General features: G+C 47.5%; 1 protein-coding gene and 1 long non-coding RNA gene across 12 annotated transcripts in view; one reads left to right on the top strand and one right to left on the bottom strand.

Annotated features, from left to right (window-relative positions):
• The window catches only part of MAP3K4 (mitogen-activated protein kinase kinase kinase 4), a 113,033-nt gene that overhangs the window by 7,187 nt on the left and 91,844 nt on the right, over nucleotides 1–14,002 (bottom strand). For 3 of the 10 annotated variants that reach the window (XM_078447537.2, XM_078447538.2, XM_078447541.2), the window contains exons 16-23: nucleotides 11,752–11,848; nucleotides 10,821–10,958; nucleotides 7,602–7,702; nucleotides 6,912–6,992; nucleotides 3,828–4,019; nucleotides 2,748–2,818; nucleotides 1,557–1,673; nucleotides 513–672 (exon numbers count right to left, since the gene is read on the bottom strand). In XM_078447537.2, the coding sequence (XP_078303663.1) occupies nucleotides 513–672; nucleotides 1,557–1,673; nucleotides 2,748–2,818; nucleotides 3,828–4,019; nucleotides 6,912–6,992; nucleotides 7,602–7,702; nucleotides 10,821–10,958; nucleotides 11,752–11,848 (957 nt within the window). Of the gene's footprint in view, nucleotides 1–512; nucleotides 673–818; nucleotides 934–1,372; nucleotides 1,465–1,555; nucleotides 1,674–2,747; nucleotides 2,819–3,827; nucleotides 4,020–6,911; nucleotides 6,993–7,601; nucleotides 7,703–10,820; nucleotides 10,959–11,751; nucleotides 11,849–14,002 lie in introns of those variants that run through there. The other 7 variants (XM_078447539.2, XM_078447540.2, XM_078447542.2 and 4 more) reach the window with 6 other exon arrangements.
• On the top strand, nucleotides 4,492–11,757 carry LOC144616448 (uncharacterized). Of its 2 annotated transcripts, none has more exons than XR_013555849.1 (4): nucleotides 4,492–4,886; nucleotides 6,066–6,167; nucleotides 6,918–7,072; nucleotides 11,580–11,757. It is a non-coding gene; the product is annotated as an uncharacterized LOC144616448 (long non-coding RNA). The 2 variants fall into 2 exon arrangements; XR_013555848.1 differs by lacking the exon at nucleotides 11,580–11,757 and adding an exon at nucleotides 7,526–7,608.

Genomic DNA, 14,002 nt, shown 5'->3' with positions numbered 1-14,002 from the left:
ACATTTCACTGACTGAGCCCTGCGGGTGCCCCGCAAATTTTACTCTTAGAAAACAGACCTCACTGAAAAGAGTGTGACCCGCAAAGAGCAGACTTATCGGCTCATGGGTGGAGACAAGTGTTCTACGTGGCCTCTCGATACTGGGCTCTTTGTGGAAGCATATTGCCAGTAAGGGTACTTCTTTGTGGAGAAGTGACGTGTGGGAGTGGGAACGAGTGTCTTGGCAGCAGCCACGTTCTGGTGCGGGGCACCAAGGAGTCTGGTCTCCGGCAGCCAGGTGAGTATGGGATCACCTTCGTTTTAATGTTTAGTTTGAGAGCAAGAGGGAGAACGAGAGCGACAGCGAGCGAGCGAGAGAGCGTGCGCAAGCACCCGCATGTAGGAGAGGGCAGAGAGAGAGAATCCCAAGCGGGCTCCGCGCGGAACCCACGAACCGTGAGATCGTGACCTGAGCCGAAATCAAGAGGCAGACGCTGAACCGACTGAGCCCTCCAGGCGTCCCAGGGGGTTACCTTTAATGTCTCGGTGAACTATGCCGTGCTCGTGGAGGACGTTGATGGCAACGGTGATCTGCTTTGAATACAGCCTGATGACGTGCTCCTGAAGTCCCAGCCTCGACACCTCTTCTAACGTCCCCTCGTCACAGTACTCCATGAAGATGTACATTTCTTCCTGCGGGTGGAAGAAGACGCAGCCGCGTGTTCACACGTACGCTAAGCGAAGAATCTGGAAAACGTCACAGGTCACACCCCAAAGGAATCTTCTTTCTAACGGTAGGCTACACCTGTCCTCCTCGACACTGAATCTGTCTTGTAGCAGCCATTTCTCGCTCCTGCACACAGGTGTCTGCCTGCCTCCTCTGTCTGGAATTATACAGCTGGTTGGGACAAGAACGTCTTCTCCAAATCGCAGGTGATAAGTGTCCATAAACCTCTGAAACGAAGTCTGCTATATAATCTCAGACAGGGACCAACAGGGCTGTCCCTACGAATGTATTATTAAGTACTGAAACACATCCTTTTCAGACACGAATCTGTTTGGGAAAACATTAAAAATCACCGTTCAACTTCCCCCGGAAGTTCAGACTCCACCGGGACGCTCCAAGTTATCCTCTTTCCCTCCAAGTGTTTACTTCTAAACACAAGGGGGGAAACGAATCTGAGGCTGTAACGTTCTCGTTTCACAATGGGCCCTTACACACGTGTAAAAGGAAAATCAGCGTTACTCGATAGCGCACACAACAGCGGTTCAGTGAGAACTGGGGGGAAAAAGTAACGCGCTGTGTAAGGGGCACGTTGGAAGAATCTTCTGACTGGCAGGATGGGTTTCAGTGCTTTATAATGTCGGGTTAACGACTACAGTCTACAACTTACATTTTAGGAAGAACTCCTCTAGTTTCAGAGAGAAGGCAGAAATGATGTAACTCATGGAGATTTCCTGATAATTAGGCAAAGTTACTGTGCTCTGAAATGAGAAGACCTGTGATGTAGAACAGGACTCCACCTGCGCCCTTAACTGATTCCTCACACAAAACCGTGTGACCAAAGTTGGCTTACTCTATGCAGCTCCACACCAAAATACCGAACCAGATTGGGGTGTTTGATGCCCTCAAAGATTTTCAATTCGTCTGCAGTTTCCTTGATAGTTTTATGGTCGTTAGGTTGAAATCGAATCTGTGAAAAGAAAACCGTCGATTAGCGTCAGTCCTGCCACAAACCAGGACAAGACACCTTTCGAACGCGGGGGCCGGGAGGCCATCTCATGACGTTTGTACCACCCAGACCCACGGGACTACGGTCATTGTCTTTGTGACTCGATTTTGGGTCTTTCTTTCCTTTGTCGGGCCACGCGAATAAAATGCGCCTGCTTTACGATACTGATGAGCGAGCAACCTGCTCACGGGATCACACTCCGAAGTGCGGACCGAACTCACAAAACCACTAGACGGTCAGTAGGCAATCACAGCTGTCTAGGTTCTGGGAACCTAGAGAATCCCAAGCGGGCTCCGCGCGGAACCCACGAACCGTGAGATCGTGACCTGAGATGAGATGAGGTCTCATCTCTGAGATGACCAGAGATGAGAGAGGACTCTGCCCTCAGGAAGCTTCCGGCCAAGTGACAATGAGGTTGAAGGAGCAGGGCGGGGAAGAGCCACGCGGGGAAGACACGAAATGCCCCGGGAGCTGCGAAAGGGAGGCCCGGGGGCTGCGCGGGGGGCTGTTGCGCCCACACGAACGGCCGTGGCAGCCCCACACTCGTCCTCCACTCGAAGGGCTCGCTCCTCTGCCCTTCGGAGTCCCGAAGCGTCTCCCCACGAGCGACAACGGTATCCGTTTCCCTGACGGGCCTCCTCGGCTTTTCCCGGCTCCCCCCCATCCTAGCTGCAGCTGTTTCTGAAGCCGATTGCAGATGGCTCCTCCCCCGACTCCCCGCCAAGACGCTACCGTTGTCACCGTGCTCTGGGTCTTCGGCTAACTCTGCCTGCCTCCCCGGTACGGCCCCGAGCATCCCTGCGTGGGGGCAGAACCACGTGTGCACCGGTCTCAGCAGCCTCACCGGGATCCGCACCGGAGTCGGACACCCCGTTACTCTGCCGTCTCGGTGTATCTGCCCAGACGACGCAACACGGAGGCACCCGAGTTGGCTCTGTGCGCTAAGAAGGCCTCACAAACGAGCTGCTTTACCAAATCTCTGTCTCACAGAGAGCCTCCAAACAGAAGGGCCTCCGGGAAGGCCAGACCACTCACCTCCTTCATAGCCATCAATTCGCCAGTGTCGACACTGATGCAGGTGTAGACCTTCCCGTACTGCCCCTCCCCTGTGAACAGAACAAACACACTGCTCTCAGTCACCAAAGCTAAGTCATTTTAAGTCACTCAGATGTACAATACTCTTTTGAATTCTGGATCTATATTCAGACACCTACAGTTATGCTTACCTAGAGTCTACTATCGCAAGACCCAAAACGTTTCTGAATGTCCCCCAATAACCGAAAGCCATCTCTTTGCTGTGCCTTACCTGTAAATACCTATAAAGAGTAGAAGTGACTTTGGCAAACCCCGGAAGAGGTACGAAGGTGCACACTCTGAGCCCTTATGACCCTTCAGGAGGTCAGGGTCAGGGTGGGGCACGGGGAGTAGCCAGGAGTGAGCCTGTGTGCAGGAGTGGATACTGCACCAACATATCTTTGGGGACATTAAACTAAGGGCATATATGGCTAAGACTGGTAACAGTAATTGATAACATTTCTACAGCACTTCATTGTTTCCAGTGTTTCCTGCGCCTATGGATAGCTCTACAGAAACTTCAGGGTCCCGGAGGCTCCCAGAGTCCTATATTACAACTGTGTTTGCCTCATCAGACCTAAACACTCCATAGATCGATGCATTTAAAAGAGGGAAGGATCTGAGACATCATCAGGCTCCTTCTGTCACACAATCTCCCATGAGTTATTTCACCTGGAAATGAATTAATAGGCAACGTTTTAGGAAAGACTGTCTCTATTTGCATCCAGTCTCTCTTCGGTAATGTTCTTGAGGGAACACGATCGTAAGAATATCAACTGGAACAAATGGCTAACTGGCAACTTCTGGAGTTATCAAGCAAAACCACTCGGTTTAATGAGCCACTTAAAAATCCAAAATCTCCTCTCATATTGCTCTTAGAACACATTTTACAGATATATGACATTTGCACAAACAAAAAACCAGAACCCTCTGCAAAAGATCTGCCACGTCTATAAGAGAAACGGCTTGAACCTAAAGACGTGCAATTATTGCCATTTCTAAGAGAGGCGACCTTTGTGTCACGTTCCTCAGTTTCCTTACCAATTTTGTTTCCTCTTTGCCACTTGAAGGTCACCTTCCTCAAGCCTACGTGCATAACATTATCATAAGATTTAGGGGTATCACAAACTTGACCAATGATATTCTTTCTCCTCATTTCTCGATACCTCTTTTCTTCGAACAATCGGACCGACTTCTGGATAGCCTCTATGGGTCCTTGTTTGGAAGCAGTGTCTGCAGAGAGAATCACAAACGCAGGAGTCCCCAGTCACTAGCGGTGAGTCGACGTCCGGCAAATAATCACAGAAACAGAGCACTGCACGTGACCACTGCCGCACGGCAAGGCACAAAGGAGCAGGTGTGTCCAAGAGCTCCCGGCACCGCCCCCCCCCCCCCCCCCCCCCCGCCGTGCACAGGTACATACATAAAATACAGGCTAGTCAGGCACAGCGGGTGCCTTCCTCCCCCCAGGCTGTGGCTTAGCAACCTCCCACCTGCCTCCAGCCTCTCCTGTCTCCAATCCACTCTTGTTGGCCAGATCTGTCTAACTAGCACGTAAAGTTTGATCATGTTCCTTTCCTACTTAAATTTATTTCATGGTTCTCAACAACCTGTTTACCAAAAATCCAAGTCTTTCCCACAGGATTCGAGGCCGTGTGGAATTTGGACCCAGTTTACCTTTCCCAGTTCACTTTTACAAGTAGTCTCCTTCTATTCTCCTACCACAGGTCCCAGACAAGCCAAACTGAACACACTCCTAGAACACGGCAAGCCGTTCCCCACTCCCAAGCCTATGTTCCCACTTTCCTGCCTGCCCGAAATGCCTTTTTCCTGCCACAGTGCCTAGGGAGTAACCTCACCCCTCACAGCTCCGCTGACGTACCACACCTTTCTAGCAAGCATCTCTGATGAGAAGGGAAGTCAGTCATCCCTTCTCTAGAAAAAGTCCAGAGCAAAGGTTCTGGAACCAGAATGCCTGGGATAAAGCCCCAGCCTCGCCATATTCCACATGTCTGACAATGGGCAAGTTAACTGACTTCTTTATATATCCAGTTCCTAATCTGTGAAATGGGAGTAAAATATCTTGAGTACAGAGCTATTGTGAGTATTTAATGAAATCACACATGTAAAGCGCTAAGCCTTGTGCCTGAGACACAGCAATACTCAGGAAGATTCAGCTACTATTGTTCCTATTCCTTATTTTTTCATCTGTCTCTATATCTCTAGTTCTCCAACTTATTTGATTATGAAGGACAGTGAGAAGTAACTTTTACACACACAGGTATCTGAACAACAGTTTCATAAAACAGTGAAACAGACTCCATCCTATTTTTTAAATTTTTTTTACATTGTATTTCTTTAGTAGCATTGGTTCTATATAATATTGATTATCCATATTAATTACAATTGTAATTGGAGTAAGTTTATTTCCTACAGAGATAGAGAAAACTGGGAAAAGGATAATATTATGTTATACATAAGATAAACACGGCTCACAAGTACATGCTGTATCCTTCTTGCCTTAAGAAATGTAAATAGGTATGCGTGACTATTAGGAGACATCCTGATTTTTTAAATGCTGACTTTCCGACCCTCCTAACCGATGTGTCACAACCCCCAATGTGAAAAGCACTGCTTCATTCACGTACCCATTACAGCAGCCCTCATACCATATCCTAGCTATGTAAGAGCCTGAATTTCTGGCCAGCAAAGAGAGGACCAGGATGGCTCTGAGGTTAACGCCGAGAAGAGAAATTCCCAAAGGTGCATCATGTTCTAACTGTAGTTTCTCACGACAACCGTTTCTTTAAAACATGAATCGCTGTTTCCTCTACCTCAGTAAATGACACATCAAGTCTACTGGGCTCTGAACGAGACTTCACAGCTACGAGGCCATGGACTCCACGGTCAAATATTTCTGGGAAAGGGTTTTTTTTTTCTTTTTTTTTACAGTAAAAACTTCTCAAGATTTCTCCATCTCTGTGAATGTGAACTGTAAGTCTCCCAACAGTTCCCAAGTTCTCTTGACCACAAAGTATTTGTTTTGAAAATCGTCACAAAGACCCGGTAAGCGTGGGAACTAGTGATTATGTGAGAGCCAGTGGAGACACCCTCTTGCCTGTCTCCCAGGCTCAAGCCTGTGGATCCCCTGCTCCAAACCCTCCAAACGCACCGCACCTGCCCCAGGCCTGGCCAAGACTGCATCAGGGTCATTTCCTTTTTTTAAAATCCCACCTCAGCCTGATGTGTGACCATCTCCCCATTTCCTCCCCACTCCAGGCCAGCAGCTCGCTCCACGCCGGTGTCTTCCTCACTTCTCCTTCCCACTCGCCAAACACACCAGCAGCTCAGGAGGCTGCAAGGGCTGCCCGCCGTCCCTGGGTAAGGCCTTAATCCGTCATTGAAGACCGACCATGGTCTGACTTCCCCCAACACCTTCAAGATCATTTCCATTTCCGGCTACACTGCCCCATACGGCTGCTATATTCTTTAGACACTGGGCCTCCAGGTGTGTTTTTTATTCTGTACTTTGCCCCCTGGCTTGATGCAAACCTGTTTTTTCTTTAAAAGCCAGCTCAAGCCTCACTCCTCCATGAATCCCCCCTGCCCCCGGCCCCAACTATTCTCGGCTTTGGTGGGCAACATACTTCCACGGGGCGCTGAGAGGTAAGAGTACTGGACTCGGAGACAGCACTGTACACACGGTGGTCCTAGCTCTGTCAGTTATCACGTTCACCGAACTATCTGGCTTCTCAGAAACTTTATCGCTTAACATAAGATAGGAACAGTTACTCATTTCACAAATATTAATTATATTCCTATCACCTACAAAGAATTATGCCAAGGGCCCACTCAAGGTGACACATAGAATTAACCATCACATGTATGCTTAAAGAATACAAAGATGCATAGAACACGTTCCGGATCCAAAGGAGCTTATAATTTATTAGAAGAAATAGGAAATGTATACAAACATGCTACACACAAGAAAGTGATGTCACAGGTCTAAAAGAAATCACTAAATATTAATTTAGAAGGTCTAGTAATTCAAAAGCTAACGCATGTTTTAGCTGAAACTATTCCCTCGATGCTTAAACGTTTTAAGTTCAACATTCTCTCTCTTACCTTTAGTCTGGCTGATAAGTGTCCGAAGTTCCCAACTTCTTCGAGCTGACCCACTTGAATCACCTTTTGGATATGCTGGTTCTGCAGGAAGTATGTTTTTCACACAAGTTAAGATTTACGACACAGACGCAGCTGATGTAATTGAGAGCAGGACTGAAGTGGTGAGTGGCAATGATTAGTTACCATCAACCCGTCCTTTCTGGTAATTTCTAGTTGAGGTGAGTATGAGAAGCTGTCTCTATAATCAACTCTAGAAAAGTGTACCAAACGAAGAAGCTGCCCGTGGTGTTACATGACTTTAACTACGTGAACTTTCCATAAGTAACAGACAACGCAATACTGAGCAGACGTTAGATTGTTTAGGGACACCCCCCTCCCCCGACACCTCAAGAGGCCCTGCCTGGTAATAAAACCTCAGCATACCATTAACACACACAGTGTCAGTTTGTTTTTTTAAGCGGATGAGAGTGCTTGGCAATTAAAGTATCAGAGATCATGATCTCTGATACAGCTAAAAAAGCTAAAAAAGGCATCTGTATTAAAAAGCCAGCATGCTGAGCATCAAATGTCTGAGAGTGCTGCCGCCTCTGTCTTACTCTTCACTTCTTTCTAAGGCATCAACAGTGGAAGCCGGTGAAGTGAGGCAGAGGATTCAGCCGGTCGGGGTCACAGCCAAGGCCTCACACTCACCATCGCGCTCCTCGGTGGGGCTTGAGTGGCGGCTCAAGGACCGAAACTGTAACTCCGCAGCTATGGAGGCCAGCCGGTCGTTCTCAGGGACGCTGGAACCCCTGTTTCGGTATTTTTAAAAATTCAGCTGTCAATTCAATGGAACCGCAAGTGAAAGCTCCGTGAGATTCTCCTAGAGCGGTGATTCTCAACTAGGGGTAATTTCTCCCGCTGGGGACACTGGCATCTAGCGAGTAGAGGATAACGCAAAGGACGGCCCCAGATAACGAATTATGCACCCGGAACAACAGTGCTGCTACTGAGAAACCCTTCCTGGAGCTGGGAAGTCAGTCGGATTTTTATCCTCCACTGCTGACACATGAGAACCTGACTGCGTTACACTGTTTTAAGTTAAAAACAGCAAAAATAAAACCAAAACAGCATTTATTGAAGTGCTATTGACTTGTGTAGAAAGCTCCATCATTTCAGCCCAAGATGGATAAAAATTATTAGTCAAACTGGCTAATATTTAAAATTATGATCATACTATATATTTATGGGCTTAATTCCATTTAAAATGTAAAATTATTACATGATTCAAAGATTTCAAACCTCCTAATAAGAAAATGGAAGGAAACACCTAGTGACTTTTTAAGCAGTAGCCAAGCAAAGGTGCAGGACAGCAGGAAGCTTAGCACGGAAAGAACGAGGTTAATTTGCTGCTTCTCCAGAATAAAGTGAAGTGTGTTTAGAAATCCAGAATGAATCCAAAAAGAGTAAAGCCCAGAATTAAATAAGGGCAGTGTTAAAACTGTAATTCAAACAATCCACACTAAATATGGCATTAGTTTATTAACAAGTTTAGTATTTTGTACACGAATGATATTGTGAAGTATGGTAGCATTTATGCTCTTTTTCATGATATGCTGAATGGATTTAAGGCGACGTGGTCTACTGAGCACACGTTCACAAATGACGCCGTAGGCAATGCTTTTTTATTTCCCTAAACTCTCAAATCCAGTGTAACACTTGTAAGTCTGAAGAGTGGGGGGCATCCTCTGTGCCACGTAGCTCATCAGAGAGTCCTGACACCATCTCCTGGGAACAGCACTGATGCTGAAGTAAAGAAACACACGACTCCTAAACCAAGGACACGTCACTCAACACGCCTCTGTTCCTGATTTCCCAGACATGAGATCAGCCGATTCCACACCCTCAGAGATCTTTGCTAGGGCAAAAGGCAAAAAAATATCCTTAAATGAGGTAGCGTGCCGGTGAACGTCTCACTACCCGCTGTGACTCCCAGTTTCAGCGGCGGGACGGCCGGCTTGGCAAAGCCGTGAAAAATTAACCATCGGTCTCGCAGACCGCTACGAGCCAGTTCCAAGGAGAACAGCGCACGAAAGTTTTATCAACAACGTCAGGTAAGTGAAGCCCAGCCTGTTCCCTAAGTCAAACCCAACCAAATCAAAACATTTCCGGGATGCCCTGGGGCACAGTGACAACTCCCGGGGCAGGAACCCAGAAAGTCTCTGAGATGCGGGGGGGGGGGGGGGCGCCTGCACGCCGTGAGGCTGGGGCGGTCCTGCGGCCCCGGAAGTTCCAGCCTCGCGAGAGTTCCCCACAGCGCACTCGCCAACCGAGGGCTGTACACACTGCGGCTGCGCAGCAGCCGGCCACCCCGGGGTCCGCCCCGCAAGTTCCCGTCAGCCGAACTGGGCAGGCGCAGGTCCGGGACGCAGGAGGGCCTCGCTGCCCTCTGCCTACGGTCACACGTACGCCGCCAGAGAGTCGCGACAGCCTCATCCTCCGGAAACAGTGGCCTCGAGACGGCACACTGTGACGGCAGGGAAATCCCTGCGTGTCCAGAAGCATCGGGAAGATGAAGAATACTTACGAGACTATGCTCGTAACATGCTGAAAAAGCCTAAGACAACGCACAGGAAGGCCAACCACACGTACTTGGCCTTCAGACTAGTAACATCCGCTCAGGGTACCACTGGCACTCACAGATGCCTTCGGCCAGACTTCATGACCCTCGAGAACTGGGGCGCTCCTCCCCCCTCCCCTCTGCAGTTCTGCAGGAATGTTGTGAGGACGCGGACGCGGCAGGCGCGGGAGCCAGCACCGCCGCCCTGGTGGAGTGTTCTGGAGTCTGCACTGGGGGGCAAGTCGCTTCCATTAACCCCGTGTGACACTTGTATAAGAAGCATTGCTTCAAGAACAGGATCTGTAAAGGTCTGCCCTGCAACGCTCTAAACATAAGTGAAGAAGGTGAAGGGGAGTCCGCTTAGGGTTAACTGTTAATTGTTTTAGTTGACAGCTTAAGCTGTAAAGTATGTGGAATTTTTTAGGTGATCTGTTATTTTAATGAAGGAGAACAATGGAACCGCAGAAACTTTAGACTTCTATAAAGTACGTCTAAAAACAAGTTGGTGTGTCTTAGGTTCTAAAACTGTACGGCATCCTTCTGCCAATGACCTCCTCGTATCTCTTACGAGCACCGAGTTTCTTTACGGTTTTGTCTGTTTTGATTGGATTGCCCTCAACCCCTGGAGTTTGACTCTGTCACCACGTGTATCCGAAGACGAGCACAGAGACGGTGTGTCCCCTCTGCCAGACGGAGGGGTGTCATGAAGAGTGACTGAATGGCTTTTCTCCACTAAGTGTAGGAGACTTGGCTGAAATCCTCTGTCAGAACGACTAGAACGGGTGCAGAGACTTCGTGCAGGAGACCTCCGTTTTCAGGAGCTCGCCAGCGGTCTGACCGCTCTCTCCGGAAAGGACACTTTTCTCCGTAGAAGATACCAACCTCACGAACTCACTTGTCCACTCTTATACACTACTTCTAGTCAATGATTATATAAATGAGGAAAGCGGGTTAGGAAAGTGACCCTCCTCAAAAACAAATCCCCACCGGAGGGTATTAACTAGATGCCATCTCTGAACCAGTACGGGGCGGGACCCCTGAGGAAAGGCGCTACTTGCCCAGATTCTCCTGTCCCCTTCGGTGGGAACTAGGTTCTCTCGTCCGATACTCTCTCAGTGGACTTGTTACTGGTCATTTTGGTTAATGTTTAGCTCCAAAGAAATACCGATCAGGCACACTGTCTCCTCGTGCTGCTGGGCGTGAGAGCCTTTGAGTCGGGACACCCCACGGGCGAATCCCAAAGCCCAGGCCACTGCGGACGTGCACAGGAGGGGGACCCAGGGGACGTGGAGCCGGTGCAGGGTGACTACCTGGTGTCATGGGCACCGCTGATGGGTTTGGGCGGCACAGCGTCGCTGCCGGAGGGACCGGGCCGGCCGGCGGCGGCCACAGTGACGGCAGCAGCAGGGCCGCCGTGGCTCCGCGCGTCTGAAGGCACGCTCCGGGTGCTGGCACGAGAAGAGAAGCTTCAGGAACACAGGTGAGGAAAGGGAACGGACTCTTGAATCGTTTTCAGTTAGAAATAAAATAGGGTGAGGAAGGGAAAAATATTTAAAAATATAAAATGCAAAGTTTTCTTTGAGATTCAGGTCTAAGTATGAAGAAGAAAAAAACTCATTATTTTGAAAAGTAATTGTGGTCTTCTCCTAGCAAATACTGTCAAATAAAATTAACTTTTAAAAAGTGATCCTACGGGGAGAGAATATGCTCACTCCCTCAAGATGCAGAAATGCCACCACATTCGAGGGAAAGACTTGGTACGAGAGTTCCAGAACTCACGGTAGTATTTAAGTTGCTTTGAGGTTACATAACACGCATAATAGTCAAGACTGAAAAGATCATTCCAATTGTTTCACCACTTCTAAACTGACGTTTAGGATGGTTTTTCAAATGTTTATTATGCTATGCACACTCACATTTGATTTCCTAAGGTCATTTTCAAAGAAAAGAAAAAGAATTATTCCAAAGCCGGTCAGCATTTAGCAGCCTGAAGTTATAAATAAGCAGAGACACTAAGTTATCTTGAAAGGAACAAGTCTTGTAAACTTGCATGTCTTTTTCTCTTGCAGCTAAGGCACTGTGGTGTATTTCAAGATAAGGCAACAAAGAGCTTTTAAAAAAGGCTGAAGGAGGACACGGAAGGGATACTTAGTTACAGAGCAAGCACCCAGGAGCCCAGAGAGTGAGCATGCACGTCAGAGGAGGAGTCATAAAGCAAATGACTAGCTGAGCACCAAATACCTGAATCCCTCTGGAGTCGGGATAATCAGATGTGGGTTAGGAGGGTCACTGTGGCATCGCGGCACCTTCACGGGACGGGGACTGTTCCGATGGATGGCTGCCAGTGACAACGGAGACAAATGCAAAGTGTTAAAGGGGTGGACAGAAGATGCCGAACCAGACAACTTAGCAGAAACGGGATGGGCCTTAATTTTGCTGGTGACCAAAATAAATCCATTACATGAGTAAGAAAATCGTACTATACCTACGCTCATATTGGGGAAAACATCGCTTTTTAAAAGTTAGTAAAAGTTACATCACACAAACTTTTAGCCGTTGAAAACATTTCTTAACATCCCGGAAAAAAAGTACACAACGGATGCAGAACAAACAACGTGGCCCATGTTAGAGACCGCACCGTGGCAGCTCCAGTGAGAAAGGGCTCTTTCTGCTGGCTACACTTTTTGAAAGATTCTGGTCCATGCTGACGCCTCAACAGGCTCTGAGTCAGGGAGGGTCGCTGTCATTTTCCTGAGTACGTGGAGTTTTATTTAATTCTTTTAAATCTAGAATGAGGAGGACCAGGCACAGTTTAAACAGGTTATTCTTTTGTTCAGAACACATTTTCTTCTCTTCTTTGTTTAAATATTCTGGCAAAAACTGGATAAAATTTACAATAAAAATTTAAAGGGATAACCTTACCTCATGATTACAAAAACGCTGATAATTGTCCTTTCCCCGTAACTAGACAGAGCTAGTGTTGCACACGTATTAAATTGTCTATTTCACCCTGACATGTTGTCCCCTTACTTCTGACTCCGTTTTAACTCTCCTTAATTTTGTAAATGTCCTATTTTCTTTTTATGTGAATAATTTTACTCCACGTGTTTTATTCACTCCATATATGCTTTGTCCTAAGTGGAAACACTTCCTTCTTCATGGTTTTGGTTTCTTTTCAGTAACATTACACAGGAAAGACAGCAGAAGTCCCCCAAATGGAGAGATCTGAAGGGAAAACTTGCAAAATAAAAATCAAGCAATTGTTAAGAAAAAAGTCAAGCAATTTGTGCCTCTGGCTCATTATCTCAACAATTACAGTAGTAAATAAAAAAACTCCAATTATAACAAAGATAAAAAGAAACAAAACAATAAAAATGCCTTGGAGAGGATGGTGATGTCTTTAATTGGTGGTATCTTTAATTCGGCAAACGTACTGGGAACTTCTGAGTCAGAATCTGCTACACACTTTCCCCATAAAGGTATAAAAGAAATACCTGCTGCTAAAACACATGTCCCCAAGTCTTATGTTCCTCATCACAAAACAGAACATTTAAGAGTATATACAACCAACTGCTGAGAAACTGGTATTTTATTGAAAAGAAAATCCGAACAGCCAATAAAAGGAAAATAGATGCTCTAATTTCACTGGCAATGTTTACTAGAGAGATGTTTTTCAGGGAAAAAGCGAACAAAACAAATGTCCCCAAGGAAATGGTGCAAAAAATCGCAATACCCCCATCATAGACAAAACGAAGCCACTAAAGAGAATGAACCGGATCCATTCCTATTGACAGGGAGGAATTTCTACGATTGTCAGATAAGAAAACCAAGAGATTACTCTCCGATGTGATCCAGCTTTTATACAGTGAAGCGAACGACCCTATCCACGCTTGTGTGATTACAGGAGCAGAGCCACACACAGCAGAACGCGCCTGCGCAGCTCCCCGAGCACACGGAACCGAGGGGAGGCCACACACCGGGCCGTGCTCCGTGGCTATGAGCGCAGAGCACAGGGAGAGAAGACGGTACACAACGGAACGACAGCTGGTGTGCTCTCCATTCACTAACTGCCCTCGTAAGGGAAGGGCACAAAACGAGATGCGGACGGCTGCCGCGCACAGGACACTACAGTTTACAGTTCTCATGACCTTACTGAAGCCTCATTAGCATCCGGTTGTAAGCATTTGCAGAGGAGCCTCTGTGATGTTGGATGAGCGGCCCCAGGTCAGCAGGATGTCAGGCGATCTGACTCGGCCAGTGCTGTTCCCAGCAAGCCACATGGCCGAGGGGACAAAGGGCATCTCAAGCCCACAGACGGCACTGCTGACCCACTGTCCCACCAGCAGTTTGCAGAGAGGCATGTGAGTAATTAGTGATGGATCGCACGTTAGCCGTGACTACCTAGCAACCGTGGGAGGATTGCTTTTTTTTCTTTTGTAATATTCTTCTACCTTGAAATTTTTTCTGCATGTACATTTTCTACATTTCTCTA

Source organism: Panthera onca, chromosome B2, assembly GCF_046562875.1.
Source record: "Panthera onca isolate mPanOnc1 chromosome B2, mPanOnc1 haplotype 2, whole genome shotgun sequence".
In the NCBI taxonomy this organism is placed as follows: domain Eukaryota; kingdom Metazoa; phylum Chordata; class Mammalia; order Carnivora; family Felidae; genus Panthera; species Panthera onca.
The sequence above is the reverse complement of the archived record's forward strand: the minus strand, read 5'-3'. Positions and strand labels throughout refer to the sequence as shown.